At 41.9% G+C, this 11,458-nt stretch overlaps 1 protein-coding gene across 6 annotated transcripts in view; it reads left to right on the top strand.

The window, feature by feature from the left end:
- The window catches only part of si:ch1073-145m9.1 (CDP-diacylglycerol--glycerol-3-phosphate 3-phosphatidyltransferase), a 27,754-nt gene that overhangs the window by 14,455 nt on the left and 1,841 nt on the right, over nt 1–11,458 (top strand). For all 6 annotated transcript variants that reach the window (XM_048612805.1, XM_020511263.2, XM_048612802.1 and 3 more), the window contains 3 exons: nt 331–454; nt 10,792–10,964; nt 11,047–11,156. In XM_048612805.1, the coding sequence (XP_048468762.1) occupies nt 331–454; nt 10,792–10,964; nt 11,047–11,112 (363 nt within the window). In that variant the 3' untranslated portion in view covers nt 11,113–11,156. The remainder of the gene's footprint in view (nt 1–330; nt 455–10,791; nt 10,965–11,046; nt 11,157–11,458) is intronic.

The following is an 11,458-nucleotide window of genomic DNA, read 5'->3' as shown; positions in this document are numbered from 1 at the left end:
CTGTTGCAATTTACATATTTTCAAAATCCCTTTGGAGCTTTCCTTGTTCTACCTGCTAGTGTTTTCTCATGCATGCTGTTTCCTTTCCTAACTTTCACAGGACATAATTGAGGCAGAGACGTTTTGCTTCCTTGAAGGAGAATGTAGGAAAGCAGTTGCAACAATTGAAGATACAGGGCTATGAGACAGCACAGCGATGTGATTCATTTTCAATGAGTTCAGGAAAAGCACTAGTATAGATACAATGGCCTCCTTCTGTGATTCTATGGTAGAAATGAAAGAAGCTTGCAAAGAAACATATTATTTCATTGAAAATGTTTTTTTTTTCAGTGGGGACATTTTGTAAGTAGCTTAGAGTGGTGTGTTTTTGTGTGTACACACAATTCCATGGGAGTGGACTGGAAGAACAAGTTTGGCGAAGGTCCATGGTGGGTTCGGAGAACCATGGCAAATGGTATGTAAATTTTGATTAAGTTAAGGAGTGTCGTAGAAAATTACAAGTTCCAACTGGCTGTCAAATAACTTCAAATGGATTAGAAATGTTTCTTTTGAACTTCAGGAATGGTCTTCAATGATCAAATTTGCTTCTCAAAACTTAACTGTAAAGAACTTAAAATATTTGAACACTTTTAAAACAGGTGCCTATGTTTTGAAGAAAAAAGAAATCTTTGTAAAAACCAGAAGAACTGTGGATTCTGTAAATCAGGAACAAAAACAAAGTTGCTGGAAAAGCCCAGCCGGTCTGGCAGCATCTTGAAGGAAAAAACAGTTAACGTTTCGGGTCTGGTGACCCTTCCTCAGAAATCTTTGTGCTGTTTTAATAGCCTGTAAAATTTGCTTCTGTACATTTGTTTTACTTAACGTTATCCATGTCGGTCTGATTACTGGTTGTTTTCACCTCTGGGATGCTGAGCATCCTGACATATTTAGTGAAAATTCATGCCAAGAGCATTATGTATTTTAAAGTACTTAGTCTGATAATAGGTCATATGAATAATCGTATTAGAAGGATGCCACATGCCACTTGCCCCTTGAGCCTATTCTGTCATTGATCTATTATGCCACATACCCACCTACACCGATAAGCCAGGGGGTGAAAGGTTATCAAGAATCTTTCTACTTCTGCTCTGAAAATGTTTGGAGTCTCTGCTCCTGCTGCCTTTTTAGTTGTAAAGACTCTTGACCAGCTCGGGGAAAACCTCTCTCCTTCCATCCCTTTAAAATTAAAGGTCACCTAGATGAGATAAGTAGTAACCCCTAGTTCTAAATTCTCCCACAAGTGGAAACATCCTTTCCACATCCACACTGTCAGGACCCCTCGGGATCTTTGTATATTTCAATCAATTTGCCTCTTGCTCTTTTGAAATCCAGTGGATACAAGCCGAGCCTGTCCATCCTTCCTCGTAACACAACATGCACAAATCATTTGAAAATATTACAAACAGCACAGGCCCCAGCACTAATCCCTACAGAGCACCACCAGTTATGTAATTCCAGTCAGGAAAAACATTCTTCCACGGCTGCTGCATTACTAAAGTGGTGCTGTATCCATCTTATCAGCTCACCATGGATCCGATGTGGCACCCCCTTTTTGTATGAGCCTATCATGAGGGACCTTGTCAAAATAAAATCCACGTAGACAGCATTCACTGCCCTGCCCTGCCCTTGTCAGTTATCTTTATCACTTCCTCAAAAGACTTAATCATGTTTGTGAGACTTCCCCTGCACAAAGCCATGCTACCTATTGCTAAAGTCGATCTCTTTCCAAATATGAATAAATCCTATCCCTAAGAATCTTCTCCAGTAATTTGCCCTACCACTGATGTAAGGCTCACTAGCTTAAAAGGAAATACATTGGCTATTCTCTTGTCCTCTGGGACCTCTCCTGTTACTAAAGAGGATACATAGATTTTGTGCACTGCCCCAGCAATTTCCTCACTTGCCTCCTCCGTTTTCAGGAATAGATCCCATCAGGTCCTGGGAACTTGTCTACCTTAACGCTTTTCGAAACACCCAACACTTTTTTTTTTTTTTTTTTTTTTTTTTTTTTATATTGACATGCCCTAGAATATCAATGTACCTGTCCTGAGACCATCCACCATGTCCTTCTCCTTTTGTCATAAATTCCATCCTTTGTCTTTGAACGGACCTATACTTCATCAAGCCACCCTCTTGCTCCTTATAATGTGTATAAAACGTCTTGGGATTTTCCTTAATACTGTTTGCCAAAGACATTTCATGGCCCCTTTTTAACACTCCTAAGTCCTTGTTTCATTTTTCCTGCTATCGGTATATTCTTCAAGGACTCTGTCTACAGTTTCCTCTAACTTATGTAGGCCTTCTCTTTTTTTTCTGCTTGACTGAGCTCTCCATTTCTCTTGTCGTCCAAGGTTCCCACATCTTGCCATTCTTATCCTTCGTTTTCACAGGAACATGCTAGTCCTGAACTCTAATCAACTGGCTTTTAAAAGATTCCCACATACTAGATGTGGATTTACCCTCAATTATCTGCCCCCAATCTCCATTTCCCAGGTTCTGTCTAATATTATGATAGTTAGCTTTCTTCCAGTTTAGTACTTTCACCTGAGGACTACTCTCTTATCCTAATCCATAAGTAACTTAACATGTACACGGAATTATGGTCACTGTTCCGAAAATGCTCCTGCACTGAAACTTCAATCATCTAGCAGGGCCCATTCCCCAATATCAGGCCTAGAATGCAACCCCCACCCCTGTTGGACTAATTACATGTTGTTTCAAAAAACTGTCCTGGACAGACCTAATAAATTCCACCACTCCCTACCCACATCTCAGCCCCTGGCTCTAAGGGAGTCCCAATAGGGGTAAGTTAAATCGCCCACAGCAACCCTGTTATTACATTTTTCTGTAATCTGTCAACCTATCCATTCTTCTCTCACCTGCTGGCAGTTGGGAGGTTTGTAGTCAATCCCAAAGTGATTGCCTTCCTATTCCTGAGCTCTACCCATGTGCCCTCACTGGGTGAGCCATCCAAGATGTCCTTTCATAGCAGAGCTGTGTTACTCTTCCTTACCAGGAATGCAACTCGTCCATTTCTTCTACATCCCTCATTATCTCACCTGAAACATTTTAAATCACAGAACGTTAAGCTGCCAGTCTTTCCCTCACTCAACTAAGTTTCTCTAATAGTTACATCATCATAGCAATGTTTATTAATCCAAGCTGTAAGTTCATCTGCCTTACTCGTCATACTCCTCCCAAAACAAATACACCTCAGACTGCCAGTCCTGCTGTTCAGTAACTTCCCTTGTCTGTTCTTCCAATTAGTCTTACTGGCCTTAATCTCCGATTTCTCTTCTGTCATTTTACTTGTTGATCTGCTGCTGTGGTTCCTGCTCCTGCCACACTAGTTTACACCCTCCCAAGTGGCACTAGGAAACTTCCCTGCCAGGATATTAGTGCCCCTCCAGTTTGGGTGCAACCAGACTTTCTCATACAGGTCCCACCTGCCCCTGATGACATTCCAATAATCCACATAGCTGAAACTCTCCCTCCTACGCCAGCTCTTTAGCCACATATTTAGCTAAACTATCTTCTATTCCTAGCTTCACTGGCACGTGGTGCAGGGAGTAATCCCGAGATTACAATCTGAAAAGTCTTGCTTTTAATTTCCTACCTAACTCCCTGAACTTCCTTTGCAGGACCTCCTCTCCCTTTCTGCCTGTGTCGTTGGTACCAATATGGATCACAACCTCTGACTGACCCTCCTCTTTCAGAACATCCTGTGCCCACTCAGACATCCTTGACCATGGCATTGGTGAGGCAACATGCCATTCTGGAGCCTTGCTTGCAGACACAAATGCCCTATCTGTGCCCCTAACTATATAGTCCCCTATCATTATTGCTCACTTACACTTCAACCCACCCTGCTGTACAATAGTGCCAGTCATGGGTGCCATTGATCTGGTTGCAGCTGCTGCTGCTTAGCACTGAGGCCAGTTCCCCCAACCAATTGTATATTGAGAGGGAGATGGTCACAGGGGGCTCCTGCGCTGCCTGCCCATGCTTTCTCATCTTCCTGGTGGTGACCCACTTCTTCTCTGACTGTGTAGCCCTTACTGGTGGTGTGACCAGCTCATTAAAGTGCTAACCACGACATTCTCCGCCTCATGAATGCTCCATAGTGAGTCCATCCACAAATGTGGGAGCTGCATCTGAACACTTCCTGCATGTTGTCACCACAGAGACTGGAAATGTCCCTGATATCCCACATGTTGCGGGAGCAGCGTTCCATGGGGCTGAGTTCTCCTGGTATTTTGAATGTTATCAAGTAAATCAATCTTACCAACTACAGAAAATAATCCAGGAACTGATTACACCACCTTGCCCACTAGTCACCAAACTCCAATCTTTCACTCCATACTCTTCCTAGCTCGCCCTCGCCCCAAGACATTCAGTCTGCAAATCTGGTCCCTGAGCAGCCAAGCCTATGTCACGTCTCTTGTGTCATAAAGTCACCTCCAGAGTTCTGTCCCTAGATTCAGCTCCACATTTGCATTGACTGACCCCGCTCCTCAAGTATTTATACTGCTGCTGTTCACCTCCAGGATTGCTGTCTCTGACCTCGCTCCTCTGGTATTTATCATGTTGTTGCTGATGTCGTTGCTCGGACTTGCCCTCCTAATTCATGCACTAGAGAACCCCCACATTCCTCTGTTTCAGCGCTCTGCAGTTTCTTACCACTTTGATAATATGCATCTTGTTTATTCTTGCCAAAATGGACAGTTTCACGTTTTCCACATTTTACTCTTTGACAGATCTTTGCCCACTCACTTTACTGATATCCCTTTGTCACCTCCCTAAGTCCTCTTCAAACTTACTTTCCTAGCTATCTTTATATCATTAACAATTTTAGCAACTATGCCTTCTGTCCCCTTCATCCAAGTCACTATATAAATTTTAAAAAGTTAAGGCCCCGGCCTTTGACTCGTGACATCCTGGCAACTGGTATGCCCTACTGTTTACACTGTTTTCAATCAGCCAGCCAGCCAATCTCCTATCTGTGCCAATATGTTACCACATACACTATGGACTTTTATGTTCTGTAATATTTTGATGTGACATTTTATCATGTAGCTTCTGGAAATCTAGGTACAATATATGCATTAGTTCCTTTTATCTGCAGCACTTGTTGCTTCCTCAAAGAATTCTAACAAATTAGTTAACCATGATTTCCCTTTTACAAAACCATGTTGATCTGCCTAATTACCTTAAACGTTTTGAAATGCCCTGTTGCAACTTCTTTTCTTTTAATAATAGATTCCAATATCTTCTGTATGACAGATATTAAGCTTTCTGGCTAACTGCTTCTGTCTCCTTCCCTTTTCAAATAAAGGAGTTGTGTTCACTGATTTTTCAATCTAATAGGCCAGGACCCTTCAATGAAGTCCATCAGGACTGAGGGTCTTATGAACCTGCTGCAATAATTTGCTCAGCACCAATTTTCTTGCTCTTCCCTTCCTTTTGTTTCCCAACTTGCAGCTATTTCTGGGATGTTCGTTACAAGTGTGTCACTACAGACATTACTCACTTTTTGTTTTCTTTTCAAATAACTGAAAAGGATGTACAAATGCTCACAACCAATGATTTCATTTGTGCCCTTGCTGTTTAAAGTGGCCACACCTGTCAGGGATGTTAATTGCATGTGTGTGGATAAGGGCACAGATTGTGTTCTATTAATGGCTGTTCATGAGTTAATTCATTAGTTTTTCTTTTATAATACTATAAATGAATTGTGTTGGTACAGGAGGAGGCAGACAATTGTAACATTGTATTCTTTAAATAAATCTCGTATTAAGCACACTTTTTTCTTCCAGAGTTGAGTGGAGATATTTATAGCCCTAATGTTTCATTCTCAAATGGAACTATCCCAAGTAAATACTGACTTTGGATTTTTCTTTCACCAGTTGGCTATAAGGAGTATAATCAGGGAAACAGCTGACTTCTATACAGATAGGCATGTGGTAAATCAGCACTAGATGCCGTAGTAGATTTTATCACTTGTTATAATCTACGTGTGAAGTTCCATGACTCAGCTCCTCCAATTACAAAATATATTTTAAAATTAGCTCTGTATTTTACATTACATTCCACTGGGGACTTGCATATCGTGTTTGTTTCCTTTTACTTTGTAGGAATGACACTGGTTTTTAACTATGAATTTAAAGACAAGATAGCTGTGTGCAGTGTCATTCCAATACACTACTCGCATGGAAAGATTCCATGCTTTTATGCTCCTCTAAGTCATTCTATAGTTAGTAAAATGCTGAGTGAAGATCAAAAACATAAAATCAGAGCAGCAATCACTGGGCTGTTTACGCACAGTCGTTTACACGTAGTGCCAGATGTCTGAAAGGCAGAACATTGCTCAGTGGCTTGGAATAGATCCAATCAAAGAAATCTGATGCTGGTTGACTTCAGGACATGGCTAAAAAAAAAATTGGACTGGCTGATATCTTTATTAAACTTCCAGTAAGTTTTTAGTTCGAATGTTGCCATAAATGTGTTAGAACATAGAACAGTATAGCATAGGAACAAGCTCTTCGGCCCATGATGTTATGCTGAACATGGCGCCAAATTAAACAATTCCAATATGCCTGCCTTTGGTCCATATCCCTACATTCCATTCATATTCATGTGCTTATCTACAAATCCCTTAAACACCCCTGTTGTATCTGCTGCCACCACCACAAACCCTGGCAACGCATTCCATACTCCTACCACTTTTTTTTTGTAATTAAAAATAAAAGTTGCCCTTCATCTCTCTTTGAACTCCTATTTCACCCTCCCCACACGCGCACGCACACAGGAACAAGCTTCTGACTGTCATCGTGGAGGCTGGCACACTGCCTTTCTCTGCTGAACCATGAGCCCAGCATTGAATGTTAGGCTGTTGTGTTCACAATGGTCGCAAATCTCTCCAAGCATCACCGCCACCGCCTACCCTACCCCAGCTCCCAACCAAGTCTGCCCATTGTTTCTGCCTGTTCCTTACTCGTGAAACTCATCTCTTCCTACCTTTTGACTTTTATTTTCCCCACCCACCGCCCCCAACCCCCTTGTCCAGTCCCCTCCAGCTCACTCCGTGGTTCTTCTGACACTTCAACAGTTCCAGAATTTCCAGGTCACAGGCTCCAGCTGCTGCGTCTTTACCATGGATGTGCAATCCCTTTTACACATCCATCCCCATCAGGATGGTCTCGGGGCTTTCCAGTTCTTTCCAAGGGGGTGCTAAATCGTCCCATCCACCACCACCTTCCTCTGCCTCTGAGCTCATCTCACTTTGAATACCTTCTTCTAACTCTTCTCACTTTCTTCAGGTCAAAATACCCACATGGGCTGCAGTTATGCCTGTCTCTGTGGCGCAGTGGAACATTCCTTATTCCAAACCTACTCAGATCCCTCCTCCAAATCTATCTTTTGGCATGTTGATGACATGATTGGTGCTGCTTCCCTCTTGTGCCTGGAATTGGAAAAGCTTATCAATTATGCTTCTTGTTTCCACCCTGCCCTCACCTTCTCCTGGTCCATCTATGATACCCCTTTTGACATCTGTTTCCATTCTTGTGGATAGGGTCACCAATTCCCACTACAAACCTACCAACTCCCCTAGGTACCTGGACTGTACATCCTCACACCCTCTTTCCTGTAAAGACACTATCCGATTCTCCATTCTCATGATGCTGCTGTCTGCAGGGAGGCCTCAACCAAGAATTCCCACCAATTTAATTTTATTTTGGCTTTTAATTAAATGTTTGATTTCGGCACTCTTGACCCCCCCCCCTCCCCCCACCACCCCCAAGAGTCATAGATATACAGCAGTGAAACAGACCCTTCGGTCCAGCTCATCCATGCTGACCAGATATCCTATATAAATCCAGTCCCATTTGGCCCATATCTCTCACCCTTCTTATTCATATACCCATCCAGATGCCTTTTAAATGTTGTAATTGTACCATCCTTCCCCCACTTCCTCTGGCAGCTCGTGGTGTACATACACCACCCTCTGCGTGAAGAAGTTGCCCTAGGTCATATTTTTTAATCTTTTGCCCTCTCACCTTAAATCTATGCTCTTGTCTATTTACCCTATCCATGCCCCTCATGATTTTATGAATGTCTATACGGTCACTCTTCAGCCTCTGACACTTGCTGGGAATAGCCCCAGCCTCTCCCTCTAGCTCAAACCCTTCAACCCTGGCAACATCCTTGAAAGATTTCAGAAAAGATTTACAAGTTTCACAGCATCCTCCTTTATTAGCAGGGAAACCAAAATTGCATGCAGTATTTCAGTAGTGGCCTAACCAAGGTCGTGTACAGCTGCAACATGACCTCCCAACACCTCTGCTCAATATACTGACCAATAAGCATATCAAGTGCCTTCTTCACTATCCTATCTGCCTCTGATTTCACTTTCAAGGAACTATAAACCTGCACTCCAAGGTCTTTGTTCAGCAACACTCCCCAGGACCTTACCATTAAATGTATAAGTCCTACCCTGCATTACCTTTCCAAAATGCAGCACCTCAATTTATCCAAATAAAACTCCATCTACCACTCCTTCTTGGCCCATTGACTCATCTGTTCAACATCCCGTTGTACTGTGAAGTAACATTCTTCGCTATTCACTACACCTCCATTTGTAAGTGTCATCCGCAAACTTACTAACCATACCTCCTATGTTCACATCCGAATCATTTATATAAAATTACAAGAAGTCTCACAAAAACCATTAGATTCTAGAATGATTAGGGAGTCAGACAGAATCTGAACCAAGAAAGCGTCTGTTAAAATAGTTAACTAAATGCCAAATCAGGTGTAGAAAGCAAAATGAGGAAAGGAAAGACGGATCTTGGAGAAATGAGAGAAAAAACATTTCTTTAAAACAAATAAGTATTTATATTCCCTCTCAACAAAGAGAAGGTCTGTTTGGTCCTTACTTCCTATCCCATCAGCACTGTCATCTGAAAGATCATTAGTCGCCATTTCTGCCAGCTCCAACAGGATGCCACCACCAAACCTACGTTCACCCCTTCCCTTGTCAGCCTTCCACAGACACTATTCCCTGAGACACCTGATCCACTCCTTCACTCCCAACACCCCTAAACACTTTCACCTGCAACCGCAGAAGTTATGACACCTTCCCATTTACTTCCTCCCTCTACATTATCCAAGGCTCCAGACACCCCTTCCTGGTGAAGCAGCAATTTACATGCATTTCACTCAATCTAGTCTACAGAATTTACTGCTCACAATGTGGTCTCCTCTACATAGTCATACAGCATGGAAACAGACCCTTTGGTCAAACGAGTCGATACTGAACATAATCCCAGACTAAACCACATTCACCTGCCTGCTCCTGACTTGCATCCCTCTAAACCTCTCCTATTCATATAGTTATCCACATCCACCACTTCCTCAGGAAGTTTATTCCACACGCAACTACCCTCTTTAAAAATAATTTCCGTTTTTAAAAATCTTTCTCCTCTCACCTTTTAAAAATAGTCTTGAAATCCCTCATCCTAGGGAAAAGACAACTATCATTAACTCTATCTATACCCCTCATTATTTTGTAAACTTCTATCAGGTTGCCTCTCAACCTCCTATGCTGCAGTGGAAAAAAAAAAGTCCCAGTCTAACCAGCCTTTTACATAACTCAAACCTTCCATACCTGGCAACATACTGGTAAATCGCTTCTGAACCCTTTCCAGCTTAATAATATCTTTGCTATAACTGGGCAACCAGAACTGAACATAGTATTTCAGAAGATGCCTCACCAATGTCCTGTACAACCTCAACATCACTTCCCAACTCCAATACTCCAAGGACTGAGCCTTTTTTAAAACCACCCTGTCTATATGTGCAGAATTTTCAAAGAATTATGTACTTGCACTCCTAGGGTCCTCTGCTCTACAACATTTACCCAAGTCAGGGAGAGAAAACGCAGACTGGGTGATCACTTTGGGGAGCACCTGTGTTCTGTCCATAAAAATGACCAAGTCATAGAATCATGCAGCACATGCCGAACAGGTTTCCTAACCTGATCTAGTCCCATTTGCCTGCGTTTGGCCCATATCCCTCTACATCTTTCCTATCCAAATGTCTTTTAAATGTTGGACTTGTACCACTTCCTCTGGTAGTTCACTTCCATATAAACACTACCCTCTGTGTGAAAAAGTTTCCACCTCAGTTTCGTTTAAAATCTTTCCCCAAGCTTCCAGCAAAGCTGGACCCTGCAGCCTTCAGTACTCCATATCCAATTCAACAATTTCATTGTTGAACACCTTTCTTCATGTTCTTTACCTACTCCCACATCCCAGGCCTTGTCACCAAATGGGCTGCTTTCAGCACAGCTAACCCATTTTTAACTATTCGTGGACCCTATTCTCAGCCTTTCTTCCTGGTTTACTCTTTCGCTTACTCTCCGTCCCCCACCAGTCTTCAGCATTATAATCACCTTTTCCCAGCCACAAAAAGTTCTAAAGAGTCACATGACCCAAAACATTAACTTTGCTTTATCTCCACAGATGCTGATAGATATGCTGAGTTTCTCCAACAATTTGCTTTTGTTTCAGATTTCCAACATGCATCGTTCTTTGTTTTAGATATGTCTTTTAATTAAACCTTGATTGGGATCTTTACTGAATTCCGGTCGTCAAATATTTGTATTTGTGAAGTCAGTTTACTCAGCATAATTTGTATTTGCATGTAATATATCTTGCCTTAATAGGTAATAGCCTACCTTTCTTTTTTCAGGTTTTAAAACTCCTGTAGGAGCATTTGCTATCTTTGGATTACACGTTCTTCCTATTTGGCTCTATGGTTATCATAATCAGATTCTATCAGCAACATTTTTGATGCCTCTTACAATACAATGGCTTATCACTGCATTTCTTGCTGCTGGAAGACTTCTGTGTGTGGCAGTGGAGGTAACAAACTGATTTTTTCTTTTTTTAAAAAAAAAACAATTTTGCAAAGCAGATAATTCAAAGATATTTGTTTTCATTACAGTTCTGGTGCATATGCATTCACATTCTGTACCTCATACGAAATGAGAAGCCAATCGAAGGAAAGTGATGGACGGATTGTAAATTTACTTCAAGCAATATTTCCAGGTTCAGGTAATTGATTCCTGCAACATAATTAAAGCTCTCACTGGAAGTTGATTGTGGAACATTTTGCAATTTAGTGTGCCTTGAGAGAATTTCTCCTTTTGGGCAGAATTATGCAGAAAGGAGAAGTAAAAGGTCATGAAAATTTTTTTTTTTTCTCTTGAATCTTATGAATTATTCACAGTTGTGGCAGGGAGATAGTAGGAACTGCTGATGCTGGAGTCTGAGATAACAAGGTGTGGATGTGGAGGAACACAGCAGGCCAGGCAGCATCAGAGGAGCAGGAAAGCTGACGTTGGGACCCTTCTTCA

This window comes from Rhincodon typus, chromosome 26 (genome assembly GCF_021869965.1).
Source record: "Rhincodon typus isolate 14 chromosome 26, sRhiTyp1.1, whole genome shotgun sequence".
Classification (NCBI taxonomy): Eukaryota; Metazoa; Chordata; class Chondrichthyes; order Orectolobiformes; family Rhincodontidae; genus Rhincodon; species Rhincodon typus.
The sequence above is the reverse complement of the archived record's forward strand: the minus strand, read 5'-3'. Positions and strand labels throughout refer to the sequence as shown.